General features: G+C 45.1%; 1 protein-coding gene across 1 annotated transcript; it reads right to left on the bottom strand.

The window, feature by feature from the left end:
- Positions 1-10,583: 10,583 nt before the first annotated feature.
- LOC308315036 (uncharacterized protein) lies at positions 10,584-22,623 on the bottom strand (the record flags this gene model as incomplete). Its single annotated transcript, XM_080762859.1, has 6 exons — positions 10,584-11,246; positions 12,151-12,333; positions 14,813-15,366; positions 19,339-19,420; positions 20,039-20,096; positions 22,490-22,623. The coding sequence occupies 6 exons, from the start codon at positions 22,621-22,623 to the stop codon at positions 10,584-10,586; spliced, it is 1,674 nt and encodes a 557-aa protein (XP_080618985.1).
- Positions 22,624-22,632: the final 9 nt, after the last annotated feature.

The raw sequence follows: 22,632 nt of genomic DNA, 5'->3' as shown, positions 1-22,632 counted from the left end.
TGTCCGGTGTGTGTGTGGAGTCCGTATATGTAGTAGCAGTGTCTGACTGTCTGGTGTGTGTGTGTGGAGTCCGTATAGTAGCAGTGTCCGACTGTCTGGTGTGTGTGTGGAGTCCGTATAGTACTAGTAGCAGTGTCTGACTGTCTGGTGTGTGTGTGGAGTCCGTATAGTACTAGTAGCAGTGTCTGACTGTCTGGTGTGTGTGTGGAGTCCGTATAGTACTAGTAGCAGTGTCTGACTGTCTGGTGTGTGTGTGGAGTCCGTATAGTACTAGTAGCAGTGTCTGACTGTCTGGTGTGTGTGTGGAGTCCGTATAGTACTAGTAGCAGTGTCTGACTGTCTGGTGTGTGTGTGGAGTCCGTATAGTAGCACAGAAGCCTCTCTGCCCTGAAGGCTCTGGACTGATCACACCTGATCACGCTTAACCCATTTAGACCTGGGAACGATTCTACAAATGTCTTCTAAATCCTGACAGTTTTCTGAAAAACCCATGTTTCTGTGTCAGTCGTTCTCAAACCTTTTCATGTCAAGGAGACCCAGAATTATCTGTATTTGGCTGCGGACCCACAACTGAAAACATGTTGTTCCAGGGACCACCCAGAAGCAACGATTTGAGTTAAAATCGTTCGCTCTGAAAGAATATATATTCAAAGATGTGTGCCGCATTGTCTACGATGAGCTTGTAGATCTGCTATTTTTCAATAGCTAAAGTATAACATAATGCTTAAAACACCAAAAGGGGTTAATCAATATCTCTGACTCTTGCCTATACTTACATTCTGTTTGGCTCCCCCGGCTCTCCACCGTCAACTACTGCGCTATAAACCGACCCCAATCAAGTTATTGACACATCTGACATACTGTATATAGTTAATATATAAACTTAAATTGGTTACTTCATCCACATATGTCTTTTAAACATGTTTTTACATAAACACACGCAGTTACGTCATCAGCCAATCCCTGATTGGCCGAGCAACGCCACCAACACAAGGAGGCGATCCAAAGGGTCAAAGGGACCACGGACATGTACGCAGCAATCTGCCAACTCGCGCTCTGATTGGCCGAGCAAAGTGGCGACGTATGCACGCAGCGCCCTGATTGGCCGAGGGGTGTCACCGACATACGCAGCCGAAAACAGTACATGTTTGCGCACTCTCTGCTCGCGCAAGTAATAACTGGGTGGGGCATTGCATTTCCAACTTGCATCGTTCCCATTCCCAATGGGCACCGCTCTTGTAATAATAGATTAAATACACAAACAGACGGAACAGAATTATTATTTTGTATTAATTATTATGAAGCAAATTGAAATGAAGCGTGTTTTGGGTTTAGTGGTTCTGAAACACTTTCACCACAAGGACCCCCAATTTGATATACATTATTTAGCGCCAGGGACACCCTCACAACGCCAGGGACACCCTCACAACATTTTGTGTAGAAAAATACTTCCAACATTTTTCACAGTTTTTTCCCCAACATTTTTCACAAAATATTTTTTGAAAATAGCCGATCTACAAGATTACAGCGCCACGTTGTGATCTTGTAGATCGGGTATTTTTAAATAGCTCATGTATAAAATAGGCTTAACATGGTTAAACGGATCCTGGTTGCGCTTAAGGGGGACCCTGGAACCTCCCTCCAGGACGACCCTTTGGGGGGTCCCCGGACCCCACTTTGAGAACCAGTGTGTGTGGCACGGCGGGTCAGGTGACCAGGTCATGTGACCATATACGCTGTCTCCTTCAAGACGCTGGCCCATGTGACTGCTGCCTCAAGGTTAACCTGTTGCTATGGAGACTCGGCCACCAATGACAATTCAGCAGACGGTTGCCACGTTGACCGCAGCCAATGATAATTCAGCAGACGGTTGCCATGTTGACTGCAAGCTTTTTGTTTTAAGGGGTGACCTATTTTCTTTTTTTCTACAGCTACACACACACCCCTTTATTGAGCACTCATGTGAACATAAGCACGCGCACACACACACACACACACACACACACACACAGACGGACAGAGAGACACACACACACACACAGACGGACAGACACACACACACACACACACACACACAATACATTCATGCAGATGAAACAATGTGGATAGGCTACTCTCACACACACACACACACACACACACCACACACACACAGAGAAAGACCATGTGCATTACAATGAGGTTGTGAGATTGTACACACAAGACCTGATTGAATATGGAAGATATATTTTTTACATAATAGGGTACACAAGATGAGCAAATAAATGAAAACATTAATGGTCTGTATAAATAACATGGAATATTGCTCATTTGGGCTTTTGATAATCTTAATAAATTAATATAAATCGTATGTAGGCTATTTATTCATCAAGACATGAATCTACAGGCAAGCTTTGAGGTCAGACGTATAGATATTTAGAATCATATTTTATGCTTTGATTAAATGATTACCCTATTGGTCTGAATATAATACTTTTTTTCCAATGGAAATATCCTGCAAAACGGGGACTAGACTATTTGACATCCAATGTTATTATTCCGCAAATTAGTCTTGAAAAATGGGGGTCGTCTTATACGGGGCAATACGGTAATATACACTTTGATCATTTATTTAGTATTAGATGGCAGAGCAAACTCTTCCAAATGGCGCTGTTAAATTCAGTTTAATCATGTTTTAATTGCGTTTAATTATGTTAAGGCATAAGGCTATATATAATATGACAATGTACTCGAGGGGCAATATCGCTTCTCTATGAGTCAGAGTATGACATAAAAGGTCTCTTTTTTAAAAGTGCCACTTTATTACAAAAGTATAAACTTGACTGACATTTTCATGAATAGTAATCTCGATATAAAACATTACAATCTTTTGCACTTTAGCACTTAATTACACGCTGTTGGAGTACAAGACCCTGTAGGTAAAGTCTGAAATAGCAACAAACACACAACATTAGCTGCCACATTAAACTTAGCTGGGCCTTTCAAAAATAATTAACACACCGACCCACAGCCAAAAGTGTTAATTTGACTCTGAAGAATGTTACCAATGGAACCCAAATGGTCCCGTATACGGGTCCATTTGGTTCCATTCTTAACACTCTCAAGAGTTATGAAATGGTAAACGGTACACTGAGTGATTTTCTTGTTTAGTTCTTTGCTGAAAGTAAGTGTTAAACAGCTCTATATTCAGTAATCATTGCTATAGACATGTTTGTGCGCTAACAGGGGTCTCCCGGTCTCTCCTGCTCTTTAGTAAAAACTGAAAATAGATTTTCCTCTCATCTCTGTCCCGATGATGCTATTAAACATTGAAGCTGAAAAGCTCCTCTCCTGACTGGAGGAAATTGGCAACCCACCTGAAAATGTATTCTCTGTTAACTAAAGAGCGCCGGGGAGACATGGGAGACCATTGTTACCGAACAACAGAATAGAGATCTTTTAACAATAAACTTTTTTGTTTTCACCCAAACATATCACTCGAAGCACCCTTCTTTAACGTTTTGTTTTCACCCAAAAATATCACTCGAAGCACCCTTCTTTAACTCTGAGACTGTTACAAATGGAACCAAACAAAGCTGTAAGGGTGCATTTGGTTCCGTCTGTAACACTCTCAGAGTTACCAATGTTAAATCGACGCTGGGGGATTTCTCTATGCACCGTGGCTTCATGGTTCCAAAAATATAAACCAACAAACAAAACAAAAAACGGTACAATTAGATTTACATTGGAAGCTGCTTTGCAAATTGTGTCATCTTTTTTTTCTTTAAAAAAAAAAAGTCATTCCAAAATACACAATTAAAACATGAATAGTAAAAGATAGATTTCTTGACACCGATGATATATTTATTGTTCTTTCTCTTTTGTATTTGTACATAACACACATTTTGCATCAACATACAGTCAAGAATCACATTTTGTTTCCTCGGGGGGGAATATTTTGGTCAGATAATATTGTCTTTTTCTTTTTGTTTTGTTTGTTATCATCCAGGATTTTTAACGCGTCGTCATTTGTGTATATGATAACTCTTGATCCTTTATTAGCAACTCTTTTTCTTCGCTTTCACATTGTCATGTCTTTTTTTCCACACCGCTTTGCTTTAACATTTTTAACACTGATAAACAGAGAGCGAGAGAGAGAAAAAAAGAAAGAAAATGTCAGTTGGCTGGAAGTGGGGACTGGGATAATTAACACATATCAGTTCTACTAGCTTGGTGAGTCGTGGTGAAGGCAGCGACTATATATGCTGATGACACTATGTTGATGACACAGTGATAGTGATGGTGGCGGTGACGTGTGTGGGCTACTGCCTCCACCTATAGACGGTTTCAACCTAGACTCAACAACGTCAGATCTCGTCCAGTGGTACCCAAACGTAAGTCTATTAGCGCCCCCGTGACCAGGGTCACCACCAACATGTCCGTTCACGGACAAATAGGTGTCCGTGGCAAAGATTTTGGTCTTGTCGGTGGCAAATTTTAGTTTTTTACACACCATTATAATGTTCAATTTTTTATCATAACACCCACTTACTGAATGTCTCCAGGTTTTCTCCAGAATAAGTATGGCCATTATCCCTAAACTTCTTATTTTTTAATTATTATTATTTTGAGAAACATTCTAAATCTAGTTGTTGTGATCTTGTTTCACATGATTCGAAAATCTTTTTCAAAATAGTAAAAATTAAAATAAAATGGTGGTGGTCTCGTCACATCGCAGTGCGGTGTTTGTTTTTCCTTGCACAGTGCAGGACAGTTGTATGTACTAATAGCTTTATACTTGTTTTTATCATTCTTGCCATGTATTGCTGTAGATACGACACTATACTTTCTTTCCTTACTCTTAATTCTGTACATCCATCTATCTATCTATATATCTATCTATCTATCTATCTATCTATCTATCTATCTATCTATCTATCTGATAACCATGTTCTTCTCATACTTCATGTCAAATAGCCGATTTATAGGGTCAAAGTGATAAAACTTATTTTTGATGCTGCATTAGCATTGGACTGCCAGCCCAATAGCAGCTTTTCAGTGCCTTCTGCCAGCTCTATTGATATTTTTAATTCATAATTTTAATGCCAATAGAAAAATCTGTGACATACACACTATACCTCATTTTGACATGGCAATCCTATAGTATTATACCCAGTCCTGATGGTGGCGGTAACCAAATAGAGCGAATCTGGTGATAGCACTTCCGGTTCAACGAACAATAACATCCGCTAGTTTTTTGTACTGCGCTACACAGTCATCGGTCCGGGATGCTAAGCTATCATCGTATATTTTTAGTCAAATTAAGCTCTAATCAAGCCCCAAATATCGCATTTTACGCACCGATGCACATATAGACCGCACGCGTGCATGATCGACCGTGCACGCGAGGATGCTACATTTTGCTACATTAAACCCCCGCTTATAGGGAATAAAACAAACCCTTCAATCCCATCAACGGAAGGTTTGGATTTATTGATTCAATCCGTCAATTGTAGTTCAAGGGTTAAGATGTTTTGCGGGGGACCCCCTGGAACCCCCTCTTGTCTGACAGTGTGACTTGAGTTCATCTAAGGACCCCCGGGGTCGACCACTGACGACCACTGAACTATAGGGTGTTTAAAAAGCAAAGTGGCACCGCATGGCCAATCCAAATACTTTTAGGGCGGTCCTTCATACTGGGACAGTGATATGATTGGTTATTCAAAGCACCGGGCATAGATGTGTATAAGTCACCTCACGTTACGAGTGGTTCTCGTTCTGAATCTGATCTGGTCTAGGCCACGCCCAGGGGCAGATTAACGCTTCGTGGTGCCCGGTGCTATGACCCAATTTGGTGCCCCCCGGGACCGTTTTGCAAGCAGGGGGGGTACCGGGGACCTGTAGACCTGCCTTTTTGCCCTATAGACCTGTCTTGTTTTCCTATAGCAGTGGTTTTCAACCAGTGGTCCGGGGACCACCAGTGGGCCTTGAGGGGGTTCCAGGTGGTCCCCAGCTAAATGATTGTGAGTTGCTTAACCAAATGGGCCTCTAAAGGAATTATTGTTACACATCTGCATTGCTTAATTTAGAGGAAGTCTACACAATTCAACGTTTGCCTGTTATCTCTCCTAATGGTACCAACATCAATACAGAATGGAATTGTGGACAAAATCTTGTCCAACGACAACAACATATTTGTTAGTTTTGGATCTGAGAGGCTGAAAATGGCCGTTCCGTGCATGGCTCAAATACCCAATAAATAATGGATATGAAAAGGGTTGAAAACCACTGTCTTAAAGACTAGTCTTGCTTGCTTATTTGTGATTTTGCTGTTGTGGTCAGTGTGAAACCGTCTATACAACCTGAGCAGTTGTCTTCATATTGTGTATATCCTGAACCACCGGTCCAGCTATATTCTCAACCCAATCCTCTAAAAACAGTCTTGTGTCTATACCAGTGGTTCTCAATCAGTGGTCCTTGGGGGGTTTCCAGGTGGTCCCCCCCCCAGCTAAAATGATGGGAGAGTTGGTTAACCAATTGGACCCTTCTAGATCTTGAACTCTTGAGAGCGTATAAATGAAATCAAATGGACCCGTATCTCTCAAGAGTTGAATTATTGTTAAACATCTGCAATACTTCAGTCATACAAGAAGTCTACACAATTAGAGATTGTTATTTTGATCAACGTCAGCCTGTTCTCTCTTCTACGGTATACCAACATCAATACAGCATGGAATTCACCTTTAGCTAAGACCCGGCCTCTCCCACTTGGACACTTTCCAGCCAGGCTCATTCATTCCAATGTAAATATCATGGATTTTACACATTAAATACTGGTTCTTTTTTGGAACCAGACCTTCAAAATGTTTTCCAAATCCAACAACAAGGCCTGCCATATGCACTGGAAGAATATGTGCATGGAATTTATTTTTTAAAACAATGTTTTATCAAATTATTGGTGGAGAGTTTTGTCTAACCCATGTTATGCTTAGCTGTGATTGGACCATATCAGTTTGGGGAGGGGCTTAGCTATAGGTCAATTGTGGATGAAATCTTCTCAATTCTACAGTATAGGTTTTGGTTCTGAGAGGTGGTCCGACGTGGCTCAATATACCGAATAAATAATGGACCTTGATATGGAAAGGGTTGAAAACCACTGGCGTACATAGACTGAATATACAACTATCTCCCCTCATCCTCTACGAAACAGTCCCCCTCCTCAATAGGAAACAGTCCCCCTCCTCAATAGGAAACAGTCCCCCTCCTCCAGGGACATGCAGAGAGTGTTAGAGAGGCAGGGGCTGAAATCCCGTAAGAGGAGCACTTTTGGACAAAAAAAATAGCGAAAATAGCAGATCTTGTAGATTTTCAGGGGCGCAAACCCACTCTTTATCTACTGGAGATGCGGTGTAACGACATTGGATTTCTAAACAAATTTGTTCAACGCAAAATGCTGCGTTTCCAAGTTCAGGAGACTTTGTGGAGAAAAAAAAAGCTATTCTCCTGAATGCTGCCATTCCAGTATGGCATGGAAAGGAAAGGAGTGCATTTCTTTCACCATAGTAAATGCTGCGTTCGTGGTCTGGAAAAGGCTTCTTTTTCATTTTTTTACAGACAGGTAAATGGGCAGGGGCTGAAGCCCCCTTTGATGTCTATGTGTGCACGTCCCTGCCCTCCTCGATACGAAACAGTCCCCCTCCTCGATCTAAACACTGACACTGTGCTCCAGAGGGAAATAAAGCAACGCACCAAAAAAATTAAATAATAATAATAACTCAACAACCAACAACAGTAGAAAAACTAACGAAACGGAGCAAATCTAAAAAATAAACCATTCATATAGGTATAGGTACCACATGACAGTGTTTTGATTTTTTTTTTGGTCTTTTTCTTGTCTTTTTTTGTCTTTTATAAGCATGCAACTCGTAGCAGGCAAAGTGCAGAAACAGGATCGACAAAGTAAAACATTGAATTTTACACAGACGGCAGTGGAGACAGTTTTCAAGTCCGTGGGAATATGGAACAAAACGTGAAGGTGGGAGAGAAAACATATGTATATATATATAATCTGGCTCGTTTTTAAAACGTGATTAATATGGTAAAAATTTATTTGAAGTAGTTTTTTTTTCTTTTCAGTGGAGGAGGAGGAATGAAAAATGTGTGCAACTTTCATTATAATACTCTCATAATGTTTGTATTCTTTTACTCTTGGTCCCTGAGCTTTCAAGTACTTTTTTTGATTATTAATTCATTCCTTTTATATCGTTTCAATTCCCTCCTGAATCTCCTGTCCACCTCATCCTGGCCAATCAGAGGAGGCCTGTCCACTACATCCTGACCTATCAAAGAGGAGGCCTGTCCACCTCATCCTGACCTATCAGAGGAGGCCTGTCCACCTCATCCTGACCTATCAAAGAGGAGGCCCCTGTCCACCTCATCTTGACCAATCAGAGGAGGCCTGTCTGTCCACCGCAGACCTATAGAAGTGCTACTAAAGGATTTATAGCCAGTGGTGAGGAAGTAACTAAGTACATTTACTCAAGTAGTTGTATTTAAGTGCAATTTTGAGGTATTTTCTTTCATTTACTTCATTTAAAGGATTCTCGATATTTCATACTTCTACTCCACTATATCTCAGAGGCGACTACTTTCTACTCCGCTACGATTGTTTGAAAACATCAGTTACAAGTTACTTTGCCAATTTGTGATTATTACAACACAACATACATTAACCAATTAAGCCCTATTTTATGTTTTTATTATTATTATTATTATTATTATTTCGATATTTTGGGTAATTTTTCTGCCTAAATGGCCGTCTAAAAATTAGTTTTTTAGCTTTTGGTTTAGATTAGACGTTGAAACAACATCGTTTCAACAGATATATATATAGACGTTAAAAAAAAAACAGCTAATCAACATCTAAGCTAAGCCTTGACTGCAAAAGACCCGTTATAGCCCGGTTTGCTCAGTGGGAGGAGTTATGGAGTGACACGCAGCTCGGTGTCAAGCTGCAGTAGAGTCTTTATGTGGTTTATATGCCTTAACCGCTAGGCCATTCGTCACCCCATATTTTAACTATTAAAAAAACCTGCCGTCCTACAAGCTCAACATGCGCCGACTCATGAATGTGCCACGTTGTGAGATTATAGGCAATTTTCTAAAAAGTTTGACACATTTTTTTAAAGAAAAATGTATGGCAAATTGCTAAATTGGCTGTTCGTAACTAGGATAACTTTTACTTCGGTGCATTTGATGCCAATATTTTGGTACATTACACAAGTACTAAAATATCCTCACTTAATTAAGTTACTAAGTAAGGAGGTTGAGTTTTACTTGTTTCAGAGTATCTCTGTCATTGTGGTAGGCCTATAGTGCTACTTTTACTTAAGTAAAATCTCTTGAGTACTTATTCCACCACTGGCCGGTTCCCCTCCAAGGGGTCCTGCTCGGACCCCCCGTCAACAGTAGAACTGTTTTTACCCGCACAAAAATTTGAGGAAGAATTTAGGCTTTTCAACTTGACTTGTGCTTTGACGCATTTTTTGTCTATCAATAAAATACAAGTGCTACTATATGTCGCCCGCAGAAGAATCGCTCTGCGACGGTTTCTTTGTGCTCATTTTGTCATTCACTACCTTTGGATTTCCTTAGAAGGTATATATAGAGATTGGAACTTCCTTTTTATGTCGGACCCGGCGGTTGTTATAGCCCCTTTCGATGACCATCAACGTTAGCGGCGCCTCCCCCTCCCCAACAGGCCTCTCGTGGCCTCGGGAGAGGAGAGGCGCCATGTCGTGATTTTGAATGTAAACAGTATGTGTGAGTGAGCATGGGGGGGGAGGGGGCGGGGCTCAGTCAGCGTCCCTTGCGGCGTTACGCCTGATTTTATACGTATAGCGCTTCGCCGATTTTCAACCTGATCTTCGTATGATTGGTCCAGGTTAATGCTCGTCATAAGATGCCGCCATTTCTGTCTACCCATCTCGTGTCTCATTGGTGGGCTGTGGACAGTTCCGAAACCCGCCTACCAGTGACATCGTCTATGGCGATCCCCCAAGCTAATAGAGACAACTACAGCCTTTCATTTCCTGGAAGGTTAGCCATGCTGAAATAGATTAGCCTTTAATAAATAATTAATTGGCCAAACCTGCCCTACCCTGGATGTCACTAGTAGCATTCTGTCCACATCCCTCCTCTGAGAAACAGAGCGAGTAGACAGGTTTCTGTACTGTCCACAGCCCTCCTCTGAGACAGAGTGAGTAGACAGGTTTCTGTACTGTCCACACCCCTCCTCCTCTGAGACACAGAGCGAGTAGACAGGTTTCTGAACTGTCCTCCTCTGAGACACAGAGCGAATAGACAGGTTTCTGGACTGTCCACAGCCCTCCTCTGAGACACAGAGCGAGTAGACAGGTTTCTGAACCTCTAACAAGCATTAAGGACCAATCATATGAAGCTAATGTTGAAAACGGGGCAAAGTGCTCTTTTAAGTAAAACATAGGTGTTAGCTTAGCTCCTTAGCGCTGGGCGGTTGGGGAGGAGAGAGGGAGAGAGAGAGTGGGCGGGGTCACAGTGCGGCGTAAGCGTTCGTCCTTTTTCGCTCAGAGTCCCGTCACGTACATCTCCATGCCGTCGTTGAACGTAAAGATGGTGGTGGTGCTGGAGGTGGAGCTGTGCTGGCCCGCCTTCAGGTCTCCGATGCTCTCGTACAGGTTGTCCCCGGGCAGCAGCTGCAGCGCCTTGGGCATCAGCTGTAGCTGCTGCTGCTGCCCAGTGGCGGCAGCGGTGCAGGGGGGCGGCGGAGGGGGCTGCTGCTGCTGCAAGGGCTGCTGGGACTTCTTGCGGCGCGGCCGCAGCGTGGCACAGGAGTTGGGAGGCCGCTCCCGCTTCCAGGGCCCGGCGTCCACGTTCTCGTAGGCCGGGTCGCAGAGGCCGAGGCCGAAGCCTCCGAACTCATCGCCCACGCCCACGCTGGTCCCAATGGACTCGTAGCAGTGCTCGTCCAGGGGGCGACCGCCGCCACCGCCGTCCTGCGGGTTGGCCCAGGTCTGTGGCTTGACCACCACACTGAAGCCCCCCGCGTCGCGGTCGCCGCGGTGGTCCCGGTGGTCAGGCCGGCCCAGTGTCCGGAAGCCCTGCAGGTTGGCCCCCGGCGGGGAGCCCGGCCCCAGCGGCAGCAGCGGCGGTGGCGGCCCCCCTCCTCCGGCGGAGGCGCGCTGCTTCTTCTTCCCCGCTTTGCAGACCTTGGAGTACATCTCTGCCACCTGTGGGCGCGGACAGACACGCAGCACACAGCACAGCCATTAGAGCTCATTTTTTTACTGGATCATTACTTATTACGGTAATTATTATTACAGGTGGGAAAGAAGTACTTGAAATACGAACGACAGCATGGGGAAAAACGAGGATAGAAATAAGTCAAATCATCAAATGTTCCTGACGAGAGTAGAGTGAAAATGTAATAATAATATACAGTAGCATAATATAAACAGTCCAGTGGCAGCACTAGGCTGAATGCTCTCTGTACTCACAGTGGCAGCACTAGGCTGAATGCTCTCTGTACTCAGTGTGGCAGCACTAGGCTGAATGCTCTCTGTACTCACTGTGCAGCACTAGGCTGAATGCTCTCTGTACTCACTGTGGCTGCACTAGGCTGAATGCTCTCTGTACTCACTGTGGCAGCACTAGGCTGAATGCTCTCTGTACTCACTGTGGCAGCACTAGGCTGAATGCTCTCTGTACTCACTGTGGCAGCACTAGGCTGAATGCTCTCTGTACTCACTGTGGCTGCACTAGGCTGAATGCTCTCTGTACTCACTGTGGCTGCACTAGGCTGAATGCTCTCTGTACTCACTGTGGCTGCACTAGGCTGAATGCTCTCTGTACTCACTGTGGCAGCACTAGGCTGAATGCTCTCTGTACTCACTGTGGCTACACTAGGCTGAATGCTCTCTGTACTCACAGTGACAGCACTAGGCTGAATGCTCTCTGTACTCACTGTGGCTGCACTAGGCTGAATGCTCTCTGTACTCACTGTGGCAGCACTAGGCTGAATGCTCTCTGTACTCTTTTTACCATTTTGTTCTCTATAACGTGACCTCTATACTATAGAGGTCACGTTATAGAGAACAAAATGAGTCACACTATAGAGTCTATAGTGTGACTCACCATGGCAGCACTAGGCTGTATGCTATCAATGGTGTGACTCACCGCGGCAGCACTAGGCTGTATGCTCTCCATGGTGTGAGGCCCCATCAGGGGAACGAGGCCTTTGTTTTGAAGCAAGACGAGGTCCTCGTCTTCCGGAGGCTTCCAGATGTACTGCTCCCCGTTTCCCATGAACACCGCCTCCTGGTGGACACAATGACACATGGCATGAATGAACACTGCCTCCTGGTGGACACAACTACACATGACACATGCATCAACACATCACAGATGAGAGGACGCTAACACCATCCATCCATCTATCAAACCATCCACCCACCCACCCACCCATCTTTATCCACTTATCCACATAGTTCCAGCAGAAAGTTCCAGAATTCCCTTTCCCAGGACACATTAGCAGTGGCATGCTCATAGATTGCTCAAAACTCATTACGACCGATTGTACCTTATTATTCTAGCCTGGTTTCCAGCCCACAGACCCTGCCCACTCGACTGAGCACACTGGAGGCTCAGAGTCTGACAATCAGGCTATGATTATTCCTGATTGTACCTGATCGTACCTGATTGTAGCCGTGACCTCGGCCTTGACCCATCATGACTTCATGACCATATATAGATGAAAGTATACGAACGAAGACTGACCAGCAGACGTGCGCTACAGCCAAAGCAATAATCCTCCGATTCCCACACTAATGTTGTGTTCACACTAGCAGAGACAGAGCTAATGCTATGTGTTCAGACTGGTAGAGACAGAGCTAATGCTATGTGTTCAGACCAGGGGGGCAGTCAGACAGATATTTTGTGAAGCTACTGTCATTGGGCCCAAAAAAAACCCATAGCCCCATTGAAGTCCATGTATTTGGGCCCAACTTCACCTAGACTGTATTACCTTAATAAACATGGTCATGAATACTTTCTGCTTCCAGTCACTAGTTTAAAGTCTCATTTCTAATGTCATAATATTCTTTTTGTAAAATGATGGTCCCATTTATAAAAATAATTACCATAAAATCGCGTATGTTCTGAGGGGCGTGGCTACCGTTACAGTCTATGATCGGGATTCCCCACCCACTCGAGTCAAAATAAAAACCAACGGAGAAGAAGGGGGGAAGTCCCGCCTCGTTGTCTGGGCCAGCCAGCCAGCTGGGCCCAAACGGATCTAGAAAGATGGCGATGTACAATTCAAGGACTGACAGGCTTCATTTTACGTTCATGTTAGACCCGCGGAACGCTTTGTCCATATTTTTTACAGTCTATGGTTCAGACTGGTAGAGACAGAGCTAATGCTATGTGTTCAGACTGGCAGGAGCGAGGGAAGGATGGAGGGAAGGAACTCAGTGATGCTGTGAGAGCACGTGTTACACACACATGGCCCAGCATGTTTCAGGGTATTGCCTCATCCAGTCTACACACACACCATAGATGCAAGAACACACATAACACACATAACACACACACACACACACACGCGCAAATCCCATGGTGCCAGAAACGTATTTTTTATGTTTTTGAGCTTTGTATTAATTAATTATCGTATCGCTCATATTTACCGTAAAGCGAGAGGGGGGGGGGGGGTCGTTTTGCTATGCAAAAAATCGATTGTATCAATACTACATTTTTGTATGTGGTATTCATTTTTTTTAGAAGAATAATGAAAAAGAGGGGTTTAATTACTTAGTTTAAAATAATGTCGATGTATTTTAAATAGTTACTGTATCGATTTCAAATCATTGAATCGTATCGGATCGCCATATCGTCCATGTATCGTATCGTCAACCATGTATCGTGATACGTTAAACTGTATCGTTACACCCCTAGTTAGGAGTCGGGACAAAAGAGGTGTTACAGATTCTTCCTGGGGGCTGGAGCTCCGCAGCCCCCACATGTAGAGATGAAGGCACTGCCATCAGGTTTTCCAGCTTGTGGATCTGCTGCTTTTGATACTTTGGTGGTGGTGTGATGATGATGATGATGCCGTAGTGTGATCGAGTAGGGCGTTCATTTACGAAAAAAAATAGCACAAAAAGGTTAAAAGCGGAGACGAAATAGAATGCTTTGAATTATGTGAGATAAGCCTTTCAGAGCAGACTGGCTCAGGATGTTGTAAACAAATCAACAGCCGCCCTGGAGGCCTGTCTATCTGTCTGCTAATGCCATCGACTGGTCTGTCTATATCTGTCTTCTATAATGCCATCGACTGGTCTGTCTGTCTGTGTCTGTCTGTCTGTCTGTCTGTCTGTCTGTCTGTCTGTCTGTCTGTCTGTCTGTCTGTCTGTCTGTCTTCTATAATGCCATTGACTTGTCTGTCTGTCTGTCTGTCTTCTATAATGCCATCGACTGGTCCATGATGAATGCTCATCAGACAGACAGACAGGTAGTGTGTCTTCTTGGCCAGACATACACTTCAGGACACAGTGGAGAGTCTTATTGATTTCCTCTCCTCTAATCATTGCTCTCTCTCACTGCCCCTCAGACCAGGCAGGTTGAAGGGTTTTAGGGTGGGGTATCAACCTTGGGGAAGGTGGGCAGGTTGAAGGGTATAAGGGGTACCAACCTTGGGGAAGGTGGGCAGGGTGAAGGGTTTTAGGGTATCATATAGGGTACCAACCTTGGGGAAGGAGGGCAGGTTGTAGGGTTTTAGGGTATCATGTAAGGTACCAACCTTGGGGAAGGTGGGAAGGTTGTAGGCCTCCATGTTCCGGCGGGGCAGCTTGGCACTGTGCGGGTGGTGCGGCGGAGGCGGGGCCGGGTGCGAGGGCGGGGCGTGGCGGGTCGGCGGTGCGGGTGGCGGCTCTCCCATGTCGGTGCCGCTGTCCCTCTTCTGCGGCGCCTTGTCGGCCTTCCTCAGCTTGCGCACGCAGGCGTACTCGGCCTTGCTCGTCGTCTCCTGGGGCGGCGGCGGCGGGGCGCTGGCGCTGCTGGGCGACACCTCGGGCTCTCCTCCTCCCTCTGCGCCCTCCCCGTCCGGGTCGGGGGGCGCCGGCGTGTTAGCCGGCACAGCGGGAGGGGCCGGGGTGTCCGTCTGGCCGGCCCTGCCTACCATGGCATAGAGGGCATCGTCAGTAGTGCGTATGCCCGCGGCGGAGGAGGAACGGCGGCCAACCTCCGAGTAAGTGTGCTCCCCGTCCTCCCCGGCCCCGGACGGGATGTGAGGGAGCTGCCTGCCTTGAGAACGAAGCTCAGAGTTAGATATAGGCGTGAGGATGCTATTGCTGCCTTGAGATTAACGAAGCTCGGAATTAGAGAGAGGTGAGGATGCTGCCTGCCTTGAGAACAAAGCTTAGAGTTAGAGAGAGGTGAGGATGCCTGCCTTGAGAACAAAGCTGACAGTATGTTTTAACAGCGGGCGACAGCCAGACAAATTTTCCGGAAGTGCATTATTTGTCAACGGGACCCGGCGACTACTGGCGATAGAGGCGAACACACGAAAAGTGGGCGGAGGAACGTCGGCCGAAAAAATAAAAATAATTCATCTTTTGTTCGACGTCGCCCGGCGATAGTGGGCGATTGGGCGATAGCCAATGAAATTCAAGCGATGCTCGCCGTTGGTCTCCTTCTGTTATAACGTACTGTCAGAGTTAGATAGGTGTGAGGATGCTGCCTGCCTTGAGAATAACAATGCTCAGAGTTAGAGAGAGGGTGTGACGATGCTGCCCTGCATGTCTTGAGATAAACTAATTCGCTGAAGACACCGCCATCTGGTGCCTGAATCGATACTCGTAGATTGCCACGGTTGCCGCCGTTCACTTCAGTGTTAACCGTCTTATTTTGAAAGCCGTTTATCTCGGAAATGGCCGTTTCCCCATTTCCGAGATAAGTGTAAAATTGCTACAGTATATGTAGGTCCTGCGAATGCTATCGAATTCACCCAAGACATGCATTTTCTTTCTTATCGTCAAAAGATGATCTCGGCAGCGAATGGGACACAGCTCAGAGTTAGAGAGAGGTGTGAGGATGCTGCCTGTCAGAATGAAGAAAGCTCAGAGTTAGAGAGGGTGTGCACTGTCCAGCCAGGACAGTGCTTTTCAGATGCCTCTGCAAGGCATGCAAGGGCTGCTACATGTTTTTATACCATCCATACATCCCCTGTGCTGTAGAGGCTCATATTGCCATATAACTTCCTTTATCTAGATTCTAGAGGCTGCTATTGCCATACTGTAGAGTTTGTTGTCCCTATACTGTATTGACTGTAATTACATCCATCCATACAGATAATAGGCTGCTATTAATATCCACACAGACCTAAAACAGTATTTATTTGATTTAACCTGTAAAAGGCAGCTATAGCCTACTCCACAGACAGTCCAACCAGACAGTAACTTTTTGAGTTATTCCGAAATGAAGAAAATTGGGAGAGGACTAAAGTATGTTTTGACACGTTCTGAGACTGAACACCAAACTGAACTCTCAGTAAACTGCCCCTATAGCTCAACGAATCTGGCTAGCCGAACCGCAGCTCGCTCCATTGGTTGCTCAAGCCACTGAAGGACTTTGTATACGGCCCGGTGTCGGAACCAGAGGATTTAATTAATACGTGGATCTCTCCATCCAACGGTGCCGTGGTGGGACATTTGTCACGCTGTAGGACATTTGTCTTGGAGGAGCAGGCGTTTTGCAATTTCTTGCGACAGGTGGTGTTTATGGTCACTCAGAGATGGATTACAGAGGTGTCTGTATACTGGACGTAAGACGTTGGCTCGTGAGACCATACCTCCTGTATACCTCCTCAGCCTTATCCTTTTTACACACGTGTACACATACATCTTGGCATCAGGCTGGATGACAAACTTTCTTTAACATACCATATAGTTGATCTAGACAAAAACTTTTTATAGAAATAAGTTTCCAAACTCTATACTAAAAAAGCTATAATTGAGGCCACTTGTCTCTCAGTCCTGGACTATGGTGATATAGGTCTGCTGCTCCATCACGTTTGAAGAGCCTAGACACTGTGGTGGACTTAAGGTGGACTATACGGGTGATAATTATGGTACCCACCACTGTGCACTTTATGAGGTTTAGCTACTCAGGTTCTAGCTATTGCTGGGATGCTCCATGCTGGAACTGAACGATATAGCGCCTATCAGATCCGCTCTAGTGATTTCTTAAACTCAAGGTTCCTCATTCTCAGACAGAGCTGGGCAACGCAGCTTTGTTTGTCAGCGGCCCAACATCTTGGAATGAACTCAGAAAATCTTTGAAACTGAGCTCCCTGAAATCATTCAGTTAGTTCAAAGGAATGCTTCAAGACATTTTAACAGTGAGTGTTCCTGTCATTGTATTTGTTTATTTGATTGTTTGCTTTAAGTTCCTGTAATTTGTAATTAAAAAGTAACCTCGGCTACATTGAAAATGAGGGCTTGTCCTCAATTGTATTCCCGAGTTTAAATAAAGGTGATGATGATGACATGTTCATGTATAATTTGCGTTTTGTCAATAACAAACGTCATCGTCATCATCTTCCTTTGTTCTCCCACACACTATGCATAATAGCCTGGAGGGATGATTTGTGCCGGATCATTTTGAAAGAGGAACAGACAATGCTGTGTACAGTATCAGCACTCAGTGACATTGTTAGATCTATGGCTGTACTTTTGGACTAAAATAAAGCTCATTGACCGTAAATTGGAGCCTGGATTTGTGGACTGGCTGTTTGTTAGAAGACATTAATCCAAATGTGCTTTTCTTGCCTACTGAGCACAAACTGAGACAGTATGATCTGGTGTCTTTCTTTCTTTCTTTCTTTCTTTTGAGACTTATTTTTAGACCACGCATGTTGTCACACTGTTGCATGTCGGACTGTATGTTCTGTCCAACGTATGTGCACCCTTTTATTTTGCTCACCTATATGATTAATATAATAATATGTCCTTGTAAGTCCATGTGGTTTGCTTGCAGCACACAAACAACACAGCTGCTTCCAGTTAACTTAACATCAAGTCGGCTTGGATCGTGTCTTTATAGTTCTGTATTGCATCATGTTTCCATAAAATCATCTGTAGCCTACATCTCGATGCATTGATTAAATTAGTTACATGAGTTGTCACCTGTCTCTCCTGTTTGATTGGGAAGTGCCAAGCAGGGACGTGCAGAGAGTATTAGAGAGGCAGGGTCTGAAATCCCGTAAGAGGGCACTTTTGGACAAACATTTGCAGACCTCCCAAACTAACTAGTTAACACCCCAGAATTCATCTCCTTCTGACTGATTTTGGTAGCCTTGTGTCGTTCATGAAAATGCGTATGGTTCACAGGACTATTAAACCATCTGCTGACACCTGGTGGACGCAGAGCCAACCGCAGACTGCCGAGCCGTTTGTAGTGTGACATACGTTGGATTCACATCCTGTTTGGGCGGCCATCTTAGCGTCAATGCTAGCGAGCTAAAATGAAGCCATCCTTGCTCTAGAAAATGCCAATGTTCCCATCTAGATCACCGGATAATCAGCAAAGACCTCCGAACATCGCACGTTTTATCCAAACCATGGAGAGCTCCGTAGATTTCAAGTTATTCCGCTTTTTAGTCAGCCTGTATAAAGGGAGGTGAACAGCAGCACGGTTGCGCAATCCGGTCTAGGATCACTAAAGAAGGAAAGGCCGGTTTGATATCAATAATAAAGCTTATCAGACGGAACGTTACGCCAGAAGCAGTTGCCGGTTGGATTCCAACTGGCGGAACCTTCCGTCAGGAGCAGTTAATTTGTTAAAAATAAGGCATCTAAGTACATACTTTTCAAGGGTTTGTGATGTGCATAGAAGGGAAAAAACAGGGACTAGCACCACAACTTTTGTTCAGTGCAAAGTTAAAAGCAGTATTGGAAAGGCCTCTTTTTTGTATTCTGCAGCTGTCACATGGAATGGGTTGCCTACAGTCACACAACATTTATTGTGTCTACTTCTACTTTTAAGTCCTCCCTAAAGAGATTTTTAAGATCCACATAGTCACGATGTTAGAACTACAGTAAATTGTATATACTATTTTACTGCATTGTGGGATCGCAATAAGCCTCTGGGTTTTCTTATGTAATCCTTTTGACTAAAATGAGCATATTTGTTTTTGGACACATGCTTGTTGTCAATCAATCAAACGTTTTGGAGCCTTGTCGGTTCGACCAACTTCACAACAGTTGAGATTCAAGGTTTCTGCCTGATAGCATTATAGCTATAATATAATATAATATAAACACTCACTTTTGCCATTGCAGTTCATCTTGTTCATCTCCGTGTCCGATTTACTGATGGAGCGAAGTTTACTTGACTGCCTGAGGATTCCCTGAAAGTACACACATACATATACACATACACATACATACATATACACACATACATATACATACAGTTTAGACTGCCTTAGGGTTCCCTGATGACAAAAAAATACACATTGTACACAGTTCAACAAAAACACCAACCAGGGCCCAGTATGCAAATATGGGGGGCGGCTCATCGACGGTGATGTACATACCAAGAGACTCAGACATCATCATCGCTGCTCTGATTGGTGGTAGACCTAACCAATAGAGTCCATTTGAATCTTTTTGTTGTAACCGGCCCTTTTGGGGGAAAAAATACTGAGAAGGACGAGACTAATATCCATGCAGCGATGATGATGTCTGCATGCAAGCCTCGAGTGGTGCGGTAACCCCTCTGGCTAACGTTGAAGCTGCCACTACCTACTGGGCCAAAAGTCTGGGCAGTCTTCCGGATGCTTCAAAAACGCCACTGAGCAACTTCTATTGAAATGAATAGCAGGGGCGGGGCTGCTGCTCCCGGTCCTCACTCTATCCTTTATATAACTCTATTGGTAACCCTGACACCCCGCGCTTCGTAGCAACGCGCAGCGCTTCCGCCACAGGCTTGTCGCCCCCTCCAGGTCAGAGCGGTTTATACTCACCATGTCCATGAGGCGGTGCTTGCTACCTTCAGAAGAGACATTGTGCGTCTTCCCCTTCCTGTGAACACATAGCAGCAATTCATAACACATTATATTAACACATAGTCACTAGAGCTAGTAGTGTTGTAGTATATACTCGAGTCCTTCACTCATCTCGAGACCACATTGTACTACTCGGTCTCGTCTCTGTCTTGACCCTTAACTTGACTTGGACTTGACTCGGTCGTGGACCAAGGGACTCCGTACTCCTCTCCCCACCGAGTCAACTCGAGTCACTACAATGCAATGAAAAATAAATGTATTTATAGTATACACATTAATATGAAGAGCCCGTTCACATGAACATTATCAGATATATATTATGAGGAGCCCATTCACATTAACATTATAATAGTGCTGTCTGACGCTAATAGACAGCTATGTTGTTAATTAAGTAACGGAGGGCAGCTGACGCGCCTGCCTGCTTTCACAGTGTTTTCTGTATACCTATCACACTCTTGACTCGGACTCGACTAAAACACTAATAGCTATGGTACGTAATAAGGGATTAGACGAGACGTGAGGAAAGTGAAGGTATGTGAGGTGAGCGTCAAGCAGCGTTAATAATGTGATATAACAGGGGGCACGGGGGCACAGTCGCCTCACAGCTAGAAGGTCCTGGGTTCGATTCCCGCTGGGGACGCTGTGGGTGCTGGGGGCGTGTTCTCTCCTCCGCCTCATCAGTGCCCATACCCGAGGCGGGCTTGGCGAAAGGGCCTTTCTGTGTGGAGTTTGCATGTACTAGGTACCCTCACAAAAAACATGCAGCCTGATGGAGGGGAAAGGAACTGGTCGGAATAATGTGTTCCTTCCACAAGATACGTCCAACTGGGGAAACTCCGCCCCCTGTCAGGTGAAAAGAAGCAGCTTGGACTCCTCATGCATAGAAGGAAGCATGAGGTCAGTCCGCTGTCCTCCCCCAGGTTGGCAGAGAAAGTGTAGTGCCCAGGATTACATTCGATAATTGACACTGGGTGAAAAAAATGGGTTGCAAAATCGTGGGATAAAGATTTAAAAAAAGAATAATAATGGTGTGTCAGGAGAGATGTTGAGCATGCAGAGAATCATACCTTCCTCATTCATGTCCAAGACATTCTGCGATATCTTGACATATTAATTCATCTCATGCTCATGGGTTATGTTCTTGGTTAAACAGCCCATTATTGAAGCGTGACAGTGACCGTGACCGTGCATGTCGCTGTAACATGGTTGGGTGTGTTATATCTCACCCAGGCGGCAAAGGGAGAGCTCTCGAAATTGACGCTCGTACGGAAGAACGACTATTGCCTGCGGTTCCCCTTAGTGGCCCAACAGATGTCGCTATTTCCCCTCCTACGGGCTGCAGAAGCAAATACACACCCCCATTCAAGTGAACGAGCTTTTGGCCCAGACTTTACACTTGACTTTGTTACGATAGTAAACATTTTCAGAAATACTGTTTTCAGTCAATAGTTTTCTTTTTCATGATATTAACTCATCTCTGGCAGCCCACACACAGCACCACGTTCTGGATGGTCACTATTAACACTGCCGCCAGGATTAATTAATATATTTATCGCGCATTTCCAAGGTTTACCAGTATGGGTTAGCGCCCCAGCATGTGTCCTCCGTGAGGAGGAAGCCCAACAAACCCTCGGTGAGGCCTTTAGGAGGGCCATTCAAGCAGCAAGCGGAGGCCGCAGCACCACCTTCTCGCTCGGGTGGAGTCTGCAGAACGATTGCCCACCACTCCTGAATGAAGTGTCGGTGCTGGGACTCCTGGGCATGGTGAGAGCAGGAGTGGACCTGGTGAGACGTAGGAGGGGCCCGGACAGGAGTCAACCCACAGAGTCTATAGTCCTTCCATGCGCCAAAAGTGTACCTCAGCCCTGGTAGAGTAGTTCTGGAGTAGTTCCAATGTATTGTGTGGCCCTGGTTTTTCCCTAATTGGACTGATCGAGGGTAGCTACTGGGACGTAAGTCGGGACTTGATCAACCCGGCTGGGTCGTCTGAGTGAGGGGTATGATGTTCGAGAGACCCGAAAACCCGATGACCTTTGGATACATGCTTTTGCTTATTTTGAAAAGACCGGTTGTTGTTCTCTCACTCGGTGCAGAAAAAACCTGACCGTGAGTATCACAGCGCCTGCTGTCGGCTGTTGAAAAACCTTGTTTTCACCAGAAACAACATTAATTGCGCCGATTTGGAGATACAGGCCTTTGAAAGCAGCACATAACGTGCAAGTGGATGCGCACGCATCTTCAAAATGGCCGCGACCACTGTCCCACTTTGACTGTTATGCTAACGAGAGGCAGCTCTCGATGCGATCTGATCAAAAGATGGATTAAAGAATATAAAACCTATGGTCTACAGTTCAGAAAAATATTAATTCTACGCTTACTACGTTTCTTGTGGGCTCCGTGTTAACTCACCTCTGGCAGCCGACACACAGCACCACGATCAGGATGGTGACCACGAAGGCGGAGGCGGCAGCGATGCAGCCCAGCAGCAGTACCTTGCCGACGGGAGGAGCCGTGAAGTTCAGCCCGTCCTGCATCGAGGCCATGTGGGGGCG

The sequence above is a fragment of the Protomyctophum bolini genome (assembly GCF_963924005.1).
Source record: "Protomyctophum bolini genome assembly, chromosome: 5".
NCBI classification, from domain to species: Eukaryota; Metazoa; Chordata; class Actinopteri; order Myctophiformes; family Myctophidae; genus Protomyctophum; species Protomyctophum bolini.
This window is presented reverse-complemented; position numbering and strand designations above follow the sequence as displayed.